Source organism: Balaenoptera musculus, chromosome 9, assembly GCF_009873245.2.
Source record: "Balaenoptera musculus isolate JJ_BM4_2016_0621 chromosome 9, mBalMus1.pri.v3, whole genome shotgun sequence".
In the NCBI taxonomy this organism is placed as follows: Eukaryota; Metazoa; Chordata; class Mammalia; order Artiodactyla; family Balaenopteridae; genus Balaenoptera; species Balaenoptera musculus.
The window spans coordinates 59,248,015-59,263,415 of record NC_045793.1 but is presented as its reverse complement, the minus strand read 5'-3'; the positions used below and the strand labels follow the sequence as shown (position 1 = coordinate 59,263,415).

At 44.3% G+C, this 15,401-nt stretch overlaps 2 protein-coding genes across 8 annotated transcripts in view; one reads left to right on the top strand and one right to left on the bottom strand.

Moving 5' to 3' along the window:
* Window positions 1-872: 872 nt before the first annotated feature.
* Window positions 873-9,846, bottom strand: PEG10 (paternally expressed 10). The gene is given in 10 exon segments (XM_036863984.1): window positions 873-1,041; window positions 1,043-1,162; window positions 1,165-1,368; window positions 1,370-1,710; window positions 1,713-2,177; window positions 2,180-2,485; window positions 2,488-2,608; window positions 2,611-2,922; window positions 2,924-3,356; window positions 9,589-9,846. Coding segments are annotated over 10 exon segments (2,349 nt in total). The 5' UTR covers window positions 9,594-9,846; the 3' UTR covers window positions 873-999.
* A 158-nt stretch (window positions 9,847-10,004) lies between these two features.
* SGCE (sarcoglycan epsilon) overlaps window positions 10,005-15,401 on the top strand; it is a 67,309-nt gene continuing 61,912 nt past the window's right edge. For 6 of the 7 annotated variants that reach the window (XM_036864448.1, XM_036864447.1, XM_036864445.1 and 3 more), the window contains exon 1: window positions 10,038-10,210. In XM_036864448.1, coding sequence (XP_036720343.1) covers window positions 10,102-10,210 — 109 coding nt within the window. In that variant the 5' untranslated portion in view covers window positions 10,038-10,101. Of the gene's footprint in view, window positions 10,211-15,401 lie in introns of all 7 variants that reach the window. The other variant, XM_036864449.1, reaches the window with a different exon arrangement.

Sequence of the window (15,401 nt, the reverse complement as noted above, 5' to 3'; positions counted from 1 at the left end):
CTTTCTGAAGTTCCAGGTCAAGGTGGTAACATTAACTTTGAGTCTCCCCTTTAAGAGCTGGGTACGGGGATTTAGGAGTCCTTTTGATTTGCTACTCGTCAGCCCTCATACGTGACTGAGAGGTGATCACATTTCACAAACATCTAACACACCTGGAGCCACCAGTAGTCTCTGGTTACCAGGTTTAAGGTTTTGTGGAAGCCATTGCTGGCATGGTGATGGTAAGGTGTTGTGACAAAGCCAGAGTTATTGGGTACATGTGATTTGCACCAGGATGTGAAGGCACACTCAAACATGCCAACATCCATCTGAGCGTACTTCCTTCCGAGGCCTGAGGTGTTTCTGTTGCAGGGGTTTTGCCTGCTCCTGGGGGAACCAGTCGAGCTGCTGCTCCTTGCGTCATGAAAGTGGAGTTTGAAGATGGTGAAGTTTCAAAGGGTGCAGCAAAAGAATCATGGAAGCCGTTTCACACTGCACCAATAATTGTGGCTTCCTTAATAAGGCCTCGGTCCTCCAAAGATTGTAAAGAGGAGTACCGAAACTGCAAGAAAAGTCATGTCCTCCTCCTCCTTGTCTCCCCCTCCATAAGAAAACAGCATTTCCTGTGTTTGCATCAGCTTCTCAGTAACTATTAAATGAGGAACCTGGCAGCCAATAATTAATATGGTGACAGAGGTTTCAGCAGGTAAAACCCAGGCTGCCAGGGTTCGCTGGGAAGTAAACTTATTACGAATTTAATTAGATTGGCAGTTAAGGTGAAAACAGAGATAATTTGTTGGTAAATATTTTGTCACTCCCACCAAACAGTGGAGGTCTGTTGGTGCTTTAGGATGTGCCCCAGTCCAGGGTGGCCCTGACCTTCTGTAGCCGTTTCAGAGAAAACCTGTGCCTCAGGTTGGTCTGAAGGTGCAATAGCCCAATTTAGCACGCAGTCACTGATTGAGAAGCTAAACAGGAGTTCATTTCGAGGGCAGAGATCCTGAAGGACATGATGCGTATTTACATGGTGCTGTAAGACGGCGGTGGCGGCGGCGGTGGGGGGTGGCGGCGGCGGCTGTGGCGGTGGGTACTGGGGCACCGGTGGCTTGGCGGTACAATGCGGATTCCAGGTGATCATCACAGGGACATAGAGCGATCGCCCCTGTCCATCTCGCCCCACGGGGGGTACCAGGCAAATCCTACTGGGTAGGTCGGGTACGTGGCATATGCAGGGTAGGTCGGATATCCTGGTATTTGAGGTACGTATTCAGTGTACGTCGCCAGGTGAGCTTGGTCTTCTAAATTTGGAATAGAGAGTCGAGGATACTGATTCTGGATGGTGAAATTGTTGGGAGCTCGGCAGTCGTAAGAAACTTGCAGTTTCCACCCCCCTTTTCACTTGGAGAACTTGGGCTCCGTTGGGTGCGACAGTGGGAGTAATGAGCCCATCTTTCACGTTTCGGGCCACAAAATCTCGCAGAGCTGCCATTTCGGGTTCCGACAGTGAGTACACGTGTCCGCTGGGAATACTGTGTGCTCCAGGGATCATTTCTATGCTGGGGTCAACCAGACGGTGGTCTGGGTAGACGTTTTCATCTACTGGAGTGTACACATTCTGGACGTAGTAATACCTCACGGGTTGGTAAACTCTGTATCCTTCCACCGGGTAATAGAATGATGGTTGTGCTGGTGGTGGGAGCTGGGGTGGTATCGGAGAGTACATCCGGCATGGTATCGGCAATATTCGGAATCGAAGACGATCGATCGGGTGCTCCACGTGATGTTGGGATCGTGTGTGCTCAGCCAGCGCACCCCTAGGACGATGGGGAAGAACGGAGACTGAGTCACATCGAATGACAGCACCTCACGGTGATCTCCCAAGTCGACGATCAGGTCGTGCGTTTCATGGACAACTGGGCCCGATGCTATGGGACGTCCATCAATCGCTTCTACAAGTATTGGCCAGTCCTTGACTCTCAGAGGAATGCCATTCTGGGCGACGTATTCGTGATCAATGAAGTTGCCGGAAGCACCAGAATCGATCATGGCTCGGACAAACAGGGTGTGTCTGCCCGGAAGATGAATCTGGAGCATCACTTGCAAGTGTGGCGATGAAGCAGCATCATCTTGTGGGGACCTTATTAATTCCGGCCCGGTCGCTGAAGGTCCCTCTACAGCGGGGCCGGGGAGTTTCCCGCCGGCGAAGCCTTGGAGGCCTTGGCAGGACAGTTGTCGGCGTAGTGACCTCCATTCCCACAGTAGAGGCACAGGTTCAGCTTTCGGCGTCTTTCTTTTTCTTCCTGGGTCAGGCGCATGCGGGCACCTCCCACGGGCTCGGTCGGATCTACCTGGTGGTGGCTGTTGACGTGAGGCATCACCAGCGCACGTGGCGGGGAGCGCGGTTTGCGGGCGGCAGCTGCCCGGGCCAGCCTTCTCTCGATGTGGATGCACTGGCCGATCAGTGCGGAGAGCGACTTGGCGACTTCGAGGCGCGACAGCTCCGATGAATGTGGTCGCTGAGGCCCTCGTGGTACTGGTCAATCAGGCAGGGCTCATTCCAATCCAGGTCCTGTGCGATCATCTGGAAAGCGTTGGAATAGTCGATGACTGACCCCATGGCCTTGGCGCAGACGTCTTGATCTTGCGTTTGGCAGCCTCGCGCCGCTGAGGGTCTTCAAAGACGTGCTTCATTTCGGTCATGAAGGCTGGGTAGTTGTGCATCAGGTAGTGGGATCGCTCGAGCTTGGCGGAGGCCCAGCGGGCAGCACGGCCGGTCATCATGCTTGTCACGAAGCAGACGCGCACGCGATCAACGGAGAAATCTCTGGTGCTCTTTTCCATGAAGAGCTGGCACTGGGCCATGAAGGCACCAGCATGTCTGGGTTTGCCGTCGAACTTCTCGGGAAGGTCTTCTGGGCTCTCCTCCTCGATCGGAGTGGCTGGGGGCGGCAGCGGCTGCAGCTCCGCAGAGCTCAATGTCATCTTCCTCCTCCTCAGGGGCGGGCTCCACCTGCTCGCGGAGGGAGGTGTTCTCCTCTGTGAGTTTCTGTACCTGGTTCTGCAGGTTGTTGTTCTCCTCAGACTGCTTCATGACCTTCTCTCTGAGGTTGTTGATCTCTTCAGAGAGATCCTCCCGCCTTCGCTCGGCCAGGTTGGGGTTGTACTGGCCCCTCTGGCCGCTGCAGGGGGAGCTGGAGGGGGAGGCAGGATCGTTGGGGGGAGGAGGAGGAGGAGGAGGTGGGCAGTCGGGCCCCAGGGTGAGAGGTGGGGTGGGAGGAGACCTCCCAGGTGTAGCTTCACTCCGGTGGGGATGGAGGCCTGGGTCCTGGCCTCCTCTTCCACCCTTTCGCCTTTTGGTTTTCAGAAGCTTTTTGTTTCTGTAAGTGAAGACAGAAGCATAAATTCAACATATACATTTAAAGCACCACAGTACGAAGAAGATTTTATCATTTAAAGTATCTACTAAAGTACTCTAAACACATGCGCATTTAAAGCATCTCTTTGTTCTACTTGCTCACATCAATAGTTAATAAACAGACAAAGCCCTGCAAAAAAGATATTAATCAATAGGACAGTAGATAATGAAAAGCAGCCTACTTTTTGATGTCCAAATGACTTTTTCCTCCTCAGAATCATCTGTTCATCATGATTCAACAACACACAACTGTATCAACAGCACTATTACCTTTACTGACAAATAAAGAATGAGGAGACACTCCAAACAAGAAGTTTATAAGGAGAGAGCAGAGCAAGAAACTTTCAAGCAAAGATTGATAGTGGAAAAGTTACACAAAATAAAGTCAAACTTATAACTGTTTATTATTAGAAAAGTTACCTGAAAAGTTGCTACTATTCCAGCCAATAGAAAACCAAGAAAAAGAAGGGGGGAGGTGAGTTAAAAATCACAATGCCTGTATTCATCAACCTTGGGGGAGAGGGCCACTCTGGCCCACTGTCACGACCCTGATCCACCTCTACAGAGAAGGTAATTAGTCATCAAAACAAACAACAACTGCCACCAAACCAGTGGGATTGTCTAAATTACTTTTCGGACCGTAATTTGATTTCCCAAAGAGAATTCCCTTTGGGACAGAAATGGCAATGAGTAGCAACCTGTGTATATCAGTTTCCCTCCTTATTATGAAGTCAATCAACAAATATCAATTGACGTCTCCTAGGAGTAGCTGGGCTGTAAAATGGGACATTCAAAGAAGCCCAATAATAGTATACCTCAAACTTATAATAAGGATTTAATTAAATAATGCAGGTAAAGCACATAGTGAGTATTCAATAACTGTTAGCTGATATTAATAAAGTTATTAATAAAGAACAGAAACTTTAAATTTCTGTGTGATGAGGCTGCGATTAAAACAGGGAGGGGCTGCAACTATGGCAACCTGGGTATGCAGATCCCACTAAAGATACTAATTTTTTTTTTTTTTTTTTTAAATACTGCGTTGGTCAGACAAATCCAGGGCCTCATTAGACTTTCAGGTCACCAGTGTGTAATCCCAGGTTTTTAAACAAGGTTTGTCAGTACAGCCCCACCCAAAAGTTTGTAATTTAGAGTGGGATAGGTCACTCCTAGCGGGGTGAGTGACTGTGTGTGTGTGGGGGGGAGGGGACGGGGGGTTAAATACCCTAATTATGGGTAGGGTGACAATAAATCACACATATAATAAATCAGCACACAGGGCCTGTGTACTTCCTGGAAATAGGGTTAAATTCATTTACAGTAATTATTTTAACACTGATGATTTTTTTAATGGGCATCAAATTCTCATATTTGGAAAACTCTAGGAAAGTGCTCAAAGTTTAAAATATAATATGTAAAGCAGGCAGACTGCCTATTCACTACATTTTAACTTGGCAGTCCTGGTCACCTGCTCCTCTCTGACCCATCAAGACAAAAAATGGACACCAAATTAATTACGTAAAATAAAGCCACAAAGATAAACGTGTTATTCAGAGAAGTTAGGTGAAAAATAGCTAATGTTTCAACCAATAGTGTACAAGGGAAAAAAAAAAAAAGGTGATGGTAATCAAACATGATGCCTGGTTGTAGAGAAATACCCCTTCCTCCTTCCTGCCTAAGACCCCTCCTCATTCTTTAGGCCCCTCCCCTGCCCCAGCCCTGCCATCCACAGCCATTTTCCCTTATGCCCTGGGCTGTTGGTATGGCCTCTTCAAGGAGTGGCTATACAGCAAGTAGAGTCCTTAAGGACAGAATTACTGTGCCATTTTAATAGTTTTAAATGCTACTTAATTACTTTAATAGCTTAGGCTATGGAAACAACTAATAGTTGACATGCAAGATAAAATCTTCAAGTTTAGAAAAAAATCAGAAGATGTAATTAACACATCATAGCCTGTGACATTGTTTCATTTCCAGCTGCTTAAAGACAATTAATTATATTGGTGACACTCAGAATATGAGGTCACAAAATAATGCAATTTTTATTAATTAAACTTAAAGAGTTTTAATGTCCCATTAAAAAGCAACTAATAAGCGCAGGTCAGCTGACTCAGGTGTCACTTCTGTCATCAAGACACTAATACTTTAAAACCTTAGAAACAAGACTTCTGAAAAGGCATTCACAGCATGGCCTGGAGCAGCGTGACCCAGGTCAGGAAGGTTAACAACCTATATGTCAATCACAGTCACTGGGGTGGGCTTTAATGAGGCCCAGGTCTGATGGTTTTCACATCTGCAAAACACAATAATAGGAGAGAAATAACAATACATTAGGAAATCAGCAAACAATCACTGTATTGTTTATGGAAACAGAAGATCAATAAGAGTTTAAAATTCAAATGCTTTTGGTGACAGGAAGGTAATATAAAGGTGAGAAGAGACTGGAGATAGGAAAACAGGAAGGGGCTGCTGCAACTATTTAACTTGGGGATGCATACCACACCCCTCCCCCCTCCCGCCCCACAATCTTTTAATTCTTGTAAATTTTAAATACAGTGCTGGTCAAAGAAATTCAGGGCCTTTTTTGACCTACGAGATCACCAGTTTGAGGCCCTTAACTTTTACCAATATCAGGCCTAAGGCCTCCACCCGCGGGGTTTGTAATTTTGGGGTGGGAGTCTAAGTCCTCTAAAAGAGTTAACTGCCCAGAACAGAGTCGTTTAACCATTAAAAGTGATAGGGCAGTGGGCAGGCAAGTCAACAGTGTAAGTAAAGTTTACAAATGTTTAAACAGCAATTGGAGCACCAGTTAACATGGGAACAGGAGAACGGTAACTTGATTTGAATATAGGACTACGGCTCCTTAAACAACCCCTTAGTAGAGGCTGGACTGGGGAGGTGGGTCAAGGGGCCCAGTGCCTAAAAGCTGTAAGGACACACAGCATAAAGCTAAGCTCCCTGGGACAGATGCCACCTTTACACATGAAAAAGAGTTCAGTATTACTCTATTTAAGAAGTAAAGACATTTGCTTCATCTTTGACTCTTCACAATGACTTTGAAACTTTCTATCCCCCGCAACCCCCCTACAAACACACCAAAGTGCAACAAAACCCACCATACATTAAACATCACACTAGTAAATGACACTTCATTAAACAGTGCTTAATTGTTTTACATTTGCAAATGTCCACATTTCTTTTTGAGAGCTATGAGTACTATTTGTGAAATGCAAATTCTAATAATATGCACATTTTTCAAACCATTGTTTTTGAACCTCTTTAAAATGCAGACACAAATTCCAAAGAGAAGAGGGGTCAGGGTGGCAAGGTGGGTAAAAGGGGCCTGGGGACTTACTGAATGGTGTAATTATGATTAGCACATGTTATCCATAGATTGTATACTTGTTGGGGGCTGGGGGGAGGGGTGATTGGTGGGGTGTGTGACAGGTTTTTGGGAGCCAGTGCTTCTAAATGCCCCTGTAACAGTCCTGGCTTATGGTTCTAATATATGGAACCAGGTTTTAAAATTTCTTCATTTAGTTAGAAACATAAATAGCGGATTGGCAGTTAGCTATAAATTTGTTTTATATAGATATTTTTAAATGCCAGCTAAAACCTTCAATCTATATTTTCTCATGTAACCACTCTGTTACGTTACACAAATTTTAAATGACAATTACGTACCATTAAATAATCCACTTGCCCCAAATTTAAATAATTAGCTTTTGCTTTTTAGTTTATAAAAAGCTAATTATTTGAGTGTTTTGAATTAATTTAGCTGTTTTGAATTATAATTACTGTTTACATTATTGGAGCTTAAAAATGCTTTTTTTTTTTTTTTCAAGATCCTGTTAAATGAGAGAGAGATAAGGCAAGCAATGTCTTGGACAACCCAGGACAGCAAAACACCATAGGAAATAGCCAGGAGCAAAAAACCAGAAAACAACTGCAGACACCAAGGAAGACACTGAATAAACCAGTTTACTCTGGTCATTTAACACTTATTTAATGAACAGGTGTTCATTAAATTGCGCCTACAATGTGTCAGGCACAATTATGTAGGCAAGTTAGCCAGGGCTAATCCCCTAAAATTCCAAGAAAAAAATCCAGATAAACACCTCATCCTCGCTCAGAGGCCAAGCCAGTAGCACCAACAAAGTCACTTAAAACTCCTGTGAAACAAAGTTCAAGTTGTTCTTTATTTTGTAGCCACCAAAGCATCTGATTCCAGTAGGTCCCACCAAAAAGGGCCACTAGTGTGTCAAAAGAAACTTGAGTTCTTTAGTTTTAAAAAATTAAACTTATTTTAATTTTTTAAGATTTAAAAAATCTTAAAATTTAATGATGTTAAAAGTATTTAAAATGTTTTATTTTTCATTTGCAGCAAAAACATTTAGCTAGATTGCCTTTAGAGGCGCCAGCCACGTCAGCTTGGAAGCACCCTTCATAAGCCACTATCAGGAGTTTAAATTGTGGGATTATGTTATTTAACATATGCAAAGTGCTTATTAATGCCATGTATAATTACTATTGTTGTTAATTGTTCTTATTTATTATTCTTATATTTATTAGACACTGGTGGATAAAAAGCAAAACCGGCGCAGAAGAGAAACCGCAGCAGCGAAACCGCAGGAGAGCTGGGCTGTGCAGCCAGGCGCAGGCAGCGAAGACGCAGGCGCAAAGGAGGGGTACCTGATGGGAGGGGGCTCACACTGCGCAGGCGCAGGTGGGCCCTGGAGAGGTGGGGCCATAGGCCAGCCCAGAAGAGGCTGGTTCAGGGCGGGGCCAAGTTTTGAGAGGTGTGGTCTGGAGGAGCCGCTCCAGAGAAGGGGGGCTCAGAGGGAGGAGGGGTCTAGGGGAACCGCCTCAGAGGAGGCGGGCTCGGGGAGACGCGAGGTCTGGGGAGGCAAGGTCTAGAAGGCGCGCTCCGGGAAGGCGCGCCGCAGAGGAGGCGCGCTCAGAGTAGGTGCTGGGAGGTGCTAAGCCTGTTCTGAGGAGATACTGCAGAGAAGGCGCGCTAGGATGGGCGGGGCAGGTCTGAGACTGGCTGCATGCCTCTCCCAGGATTCCCCCCTCCCCAAGCCCCTCCCACCAGCCTCCAACAGGCAGATTCATTTCATGCAACAAGAGCAATCACCCCCAGATCCAATCCCCCCACCACCACCCCGCGCCTTCCAAGACTAAGCAAACCAACAGTTTCCACAAACTGTTGCTGGACGCCAATTCGCGCCACCACTACAACTATACCGCCACTTCAATCAAGCGCAACTAGGCAAGGCAGCCCGTTCTGCCACCACCAAAAGATTTTTTACGCTCAAGTCAGCGCCCTTCCACTCCACTGCCATAGCAGGAATGGTGTGGGCAGAATGTTAAACACTAATTTTTGCCCAGGGCTCCATTTTGTCTAACAGCACCATCATGCAGAGAACCGTCCTGTAGAAAAACATAGTGGGAGCCATTCCAAAAGGTGTGTAAGAGACAAAGGGTGGGGTTCCTCCAAGAAGACAGAGTAATCTTACTCTTCAGTTCATGTGCGCTTCAGCTTTCTTTGTAGCGCAAAACAGTGCAGCTTGTGTACCTCTGCAGCTATTATTACTTTGTAGTGCATTTTAGGTGTAAATTGTTCCGCAGCTCATGTACCTCTGCGGTTCCTGTGTCTTGTAGCGCAATGAAGCGCTGTTGTGCTAATCGTTATCATTTTTGTAGCGCTGACCTTTCTACAGCTCAGATTTTGTAGCGCATTTAGAGCGCAAACCAGTCATCAGTCTGCGGCTCACATATCGTTGCAGTTCATACTGGTTTTAGCGCAAAGAAGCATCCATCAGTCTGTAGCGCATTGAAGCGCCCATCCGTCCGTAGCGCATTTGAAGCGCTCATCAGTTTGTAGCGCATTTGAAGCGCCAATTAGTTTGTAGTGCACATCACTTTGCAGCGCATTCGCAAATTGGTCTGTGGTTCATGTCCGTCTGCAGCTCATGTTTGTCCACAGCTCATATGTGTCTACAGTCCGTATCTGGACTTAGGTTCTGGAAATCAAAGCCCTGAAGGCTAGGTTTCTCTATGCAGTTTTGGGGCACAGCCAGTGAAGGCGTGACAAGGTGTGCGTGGAGACATTCCGGGCGCTGCTCCATCTCCCGCAGCTCCCAATTAGAAGGGGGAATGAATGTGATCTTAAAAAAAAGAAACATCCTCACCGCATACTCACCACGCGAGGACTCCTCTGCGAAGACACTAAGGACGAGGTCCCACACCTGTGCCAGGCGTGGGCTCCGCTGGGTGCTCGGCAGCCCGGAGTGGCTCCGGACGCGAGCCCGCTCAGCGGACCTTTCGCGAGGCTCGGTGGTCCCTCTTCGCTGGTCTCCTCAGGTCGTAGTCAGGTTTCTTCGACACACACCAACCGAAGTTGAAGCGCGTGTATCGAGAGCGCCGACTGGGAGCCTTATATAGGCTGAACCGAGGAGGGGGGCGCCAAATCCCAGCGTGCTCCGCGGGTTAGGGGGGCGGAGGGGGGGAGCGGGGGCGGAGGGGATGGGGGATGGGGGAGATGGGGGGTGGGGGCGATGGCCATGCTACACTGGCCGCCGCTAGAGGGAGCACGGGATTAAGGAGGGGGTGCAGGATGCTGATGCTGAACTGGCCAAGCTGGGAGGAAAGAAGAAAGGGAGGGGAGGGGAGAATCGAGGACGGCCGGCCTAGGCAGGCCAAGAATGCAATTGCCCTGGTGGTGGGAGCTGGGAGACCCTTGTGCTTGGACGGGACAGTGTCGGGGGACACGCAGGATGAGCCCCGCGACCACTGGCACCTTCTTGCTGACAGGTTAGTGGCCCGCGCGCGACGGGAGGTCCTGGGGCCAACAGGCCGCCGCCTCCCCATCCCCCGCCCGGGTTTTGGGTACCCGGGTGCATTTTCTGGGCATCAGCCCCTCTTGCTGCGGAATCCCCGGTGCACCCCTCCTCCAGGACGCCCCGCACCCCACTTCCCGGGCCCTGTGCGCCCCCTACCAGGCTTGACCCCTGGCCTTTTTTCTCCGCGCCCCCCGCGGGCCCCTCCCTGCCCAGAGGCGCCGAAATTCCATCTCTAATTTCAATTCCCGTTGCTCCCCACCCACCCCCAGCAGTCCTGGTGGTGAACCTCTCCCCATCCCTGCCTCAAAGAGCTGGGGGTCGTTGACCACTTGTGGGGGGGGGGTGGTGGCTCACCCCGCGAATGGGGCTCTGCAGCCCAGAGGCGAGCCGTAGGAAATGGGTGTCAAGCTGCGCCCCCCCTCTACACAAACGCATCTTTTTTTCCTTTTCTTGAATCCGATCTGGAGAGAACACAGAAATGTGCATTTGAAACGCCTAATTCTCCCCTCTTTCTAAGCGAATTTCTCGGCGATGGAAATCTCGTTTTTCTTAGGTTTTTTCCCTGCGGAGCAGGGAAACGGAATCATGAAACGCTAGGAGCCAAACAGGGTGTTGAGGTCAGGGTTAACCTCGGCTGGGGGCCAGAGATGCTGCAAACAGAACGGTTTGCCCCACCAAGTGCACTATTTCGAGAAAGCAAAAAACAATTAGAAACAGCTGTGGATGCCTCCAGTGTAGTTGGCGGGCTTCGGAGGCTCCCAGCTACGGCCTTGTGGTGGTGATTACGAGGTTTACGCAGAGACCTAGATCTCTCTGCAACATTACATTTTTCTAAATCTTGTAGGGTGAATGAATACATTTAGTCACGGTTACCGCACGTTTAATCCTTTGAAGCGTGTTGCCGAGATTCGGCCGCAAATATTTGTGTATATTTATACGTATAAACATTTATTTTACGTTAGAGAAAATTGCAGTGAGTTACAAGACTCTAAAATACTGATGAGGAAGGATGCTGGAAAAAAAGCCTTAACGTGGGTTTCCATTTAAGTGCCTCAAAGTGTTAGGCACTGAGAAAAGGGACAATCGGTTGATAATCTTAGTAAAAGAAGTTTAAAATGAAAAACCAATTGCGTACAACTGAGTGAGGTTCCTGAAACACAGATGAGACACATTTGTATATAAAGGCTAAAACTGAGCATATTTCAGTAACATTGCTACAGATTATTTATACATAGAGGATAGATAAGAATTTGACCCATTGTAGGAGGATAGATAAGAATTTGACCCATTGTAGATGATACGATGGCAGAGATCTCAGTTAAAGCGAGCCTTTCTAGGAGTAAACAAAACTGTAGCACATTTATTGAGATTCTACTTTTTAATCAGAAATAAAATGTTGACTATCAGATATGTGAATGAATGAAGTGCAGATTTCCAACACTGAAAGATATTTTTCTAGGAAGTTGGGTGAACATAATTATACTGTTTAGAAGTGCCTAGTGCCTTTTAATGTTTAGGATGTTCACTCTTTTCTGCAATGTAGAATAATTTCAGGATTTCTTATGTATGCTAGAGTACTGTTTTGGTGACCACCGGATTGTCAAATTCTTAGCATTTTTTAATCCAGGAAAGTTACTTCATCTACTTGTTTGTTAACTGATAGACATTCTTTTTTCTAAAAAATGAAATTAAAAAATAGTGTAGGTGATAGAGAAAATTCAGGTTTAAACATCTATCCCAAGACTTTAAAAGTTTGAACAAGTTTGAACCTATTTGAATTTTTATTTCAAAATGTTAGCCAGGATTTTTTTGGCGGGGGGGGGGGGGGGGTGAAAAAAACCCCAGCTTTAGTATTATCCTTATCATAATAAAAGTAATTCCTATTCGTTGTACAAAATTTAGGGAAGAAAAACTCCAGAAAACTGGAAAAAAAAAATCAAGATCACCTGTAATTTCTTCATCCGGTGATAACCCCAGTAAACATTATGGGCTCTACTTTATCTATGCATATATATGTGCCTAAATAATATACATTTTTCACAGAGTTGCACATGTATAATTTCTAAAAATTGAAAATGGGATCAAATTAATTTCCTCCTTTTTTTCTCTTCAAGGAGCCTTAACTATCTAAATAACATTAAATTTGCAGAGTTTTTTAAAAGGAAATAGTATTAATTACTTTTTCTAATTAAAATTTTAAATGAACAACATTAGTACGCAAATATTTAAAACCAAAGAATAGAGAGTTTTCTCTGATCTCACTATTCTAACATATACATAGTAATCATTTGGTATATTTCCTTGTGTTTTTTATTCTTCTACATATGAAATAATTTTTGCTCAGAAATAGATTTTTCTAAGGAAAAAACAACATCAGTAGATAAGTAGTTTTGATAAAACTTTAATCTAAAGCAACAAAACAATGTTAAACATTAAAACAAAAATACAATGTTAATAGATAAATACTTGAGATAACATGTTACCTAAAACAACAAAACTGCATTTAAAACCACCCCCCCCCAACTTAATAGACAGGCATTTAAAACACTTTCTTGACATTTGTTATCATAAGTGAATTTTGGATTTTCTCAGATATTTGTTTCCATTGTTGTTTGTTTCTTACCCGTTTTGCGCAAGATTACACGCAAAGCAAAAAGAGGTGCTAATGTGCATTATATACTTTATCAAATAATAACTGGGCGTTGTATCTGAACATTTTAATCCATTTTTATGAGAATTTCCTGTGGATCTATGAAGCTGTTGATTTACCACCTGTATTTTAACTTCTAGTGTAGTAGGAAAATTGTATTTCAAAACAAAGTGGGATTTTCACTTGTCAAATATAGCTAGAGTTTCTAATTGGACATTTTACTTATTTAAGACAATTTGCCATGTATCTGTGAAGCTGTTGATTTGCCTTATATGTTTAGCTGAATTTCTTGGGTGGTGGGAAAATGGTATTCCAAGAAAAAAAAGTGAATTTTCACTTGTCAAATAATAACTGGACTTTCTAGTCGGACATTTTATTTATTTTAGATGACAGTTTGCTGTGGCTTATGAATCTGCTGATTTACCACATGCATTTGGCTTACCTTTTAGTATATTAGGAAAAAATTTATTCTAAGCAAAGTAAAATTTTCAGCTGTCAAATATTACCCGGACTTAGTACTTGATCATTTATCCATTTATTATAAGAGTTTGCCATAAATCCAAAAACCTGTTGATTTACCTCATATATTTAGTTTAAATTCTAGTATGGTGGACAAATTGTTTTTCTAAGCAAAGCGGAATTTTCACTTGTCTCTCAGACATTGAAAATTAGCAAGGGACAGTGAGAAAACCGATGAGAGAGAAAAGTAACACGTATCCAGTTTCTAGCACTGGTTTTCACTGATAAAAACCATGCTCCAAACAAAGTGTTGAAGCATTGAAGAAACCCTGACATGTTAAAAAATTCTCAATCAGATATTCAGATTGGTTGGGATTGTAATAAGTGCAATATTTATGGATCACATTTTCTCCAAAATAACCAGCTACTTTGTTTCTTTTTCTTTTTTACTAACTGTCCACACTTACTCTATCTGATCCCTTTTCTTAGAACTTACCATTACATCAGTTCTAAACACCCAAGTGTAAATTCTATTGTTGGTCTTATTTCCTACTCTTAGTATAAAAAAGGACTCTAAATAAATAGATGACATGGGCTTATGTGTCCGTTAGAGATTCTTGGTCTGGAGCTCTGTTTAAGTCCAGAGCTTCACAGAAATATTAACATTGTGATTTTTTTCTTTCTATCCTTTCCAATCTCTCCATCAGAGACAGAGAGACAGGCACGATAGAAAGACAGATAGACATGGGTAGGCAGATAGACAGACGGACAAACATGGACAGATAGACACTTGGGCACACACACATGCATGACATCCAGGCTTTTTCTAAACTTTAGGATCCAGTTCTCCAGTTTGCTATCTCCCTGATTTCTAAAAATATTAAGCCAAAAGCATCAGTGCATAATTCAGAAAAAGAAGCTGGTGTTTCTAAAGATCAACAAGTATTTTTCAGGTTGGTAGAACCAGATAGAGTCTCAGTGCTCTTAAAGTTGTTCCACATGAACTGCTTCCGAACTGCTTCCAAGCAAAATTCTGTCTAAGCAAAATTCAGTTTTTTTAAACAACGTAACTATAGTAAAGACAGTATTGAATAAAAAAACAATCTCCACCGTCTGACACTAGAAGAAACATTTCCATTGATGTTCCTTCCGTTCTAGTCTTTGTTCCATGTGCATATATATTTTTACATGACTATAATTTTTAATATGTGTAGATTTTTTATACTTTGCTTTGAAAGATAAGGGAATCTTGCTTTCAGCTGAGCATTTGTCAAGGCTTTAGGATGCTCTGTGTGTGAGATGCTGTGTTAGACTAGCAGGATTGCTTTGTGAGCATGAGGCAGGCTGAACCAGTACCCACCAGGTGTGGGGTTTACTGGGTTGGGTCTGGAGTGGTCCCTAGTGAAGGATCACAAGCCTTTGCCCTGGGTCTTCTCTTTTCAACATTTTATGGATAACTGTGATGAAGATCTAAGATGCTTGCTTTAAAATCCATGGTTGACTTGAAAAAGGTTAACTGTTACAAATAGATAACAGAATTTAGAGTTAACAAGGTTTAAGTAGGCTGTAGTGCTATTCAAAAATAATATTTTATAGCAGTAAATGCATCATAATTCATTGGTGTGTAAGGAAGGAGGTGACTTTACGTGGTGCAGTTTTTGAGGAAAAGAACAGTTAGTATGAACTGTGGCATAACGTGGCTACAAAATATCAAATTTAGATTCCGATAATAGTGTAGTGTCCATATGTCACAAAAATTAACAGTACTCTGCTCTAATTAACCACATCTGTAGTATTGTGTCCATTTCTGGCTGTCACGTTTAAAGAGAGACATTGACAAAGTAGACAACTTCCAGAACAGTCCGTGGGGATGGTGAGGGGTCTGGCAATCCTGTCATAGGAGGTATCCTCCAAGGGTCTGGAAATGTTTAGCTTGAAGACTAAAAGTAGACAAACTCTCTTCTGTGCTTCAGAAAACAGATCTAGCTGCAGTGGGTGAAAGGTAGAGATGGATTTCAACTTGAGACCTTTCTAACAGTGCAGCTCAGGAAGG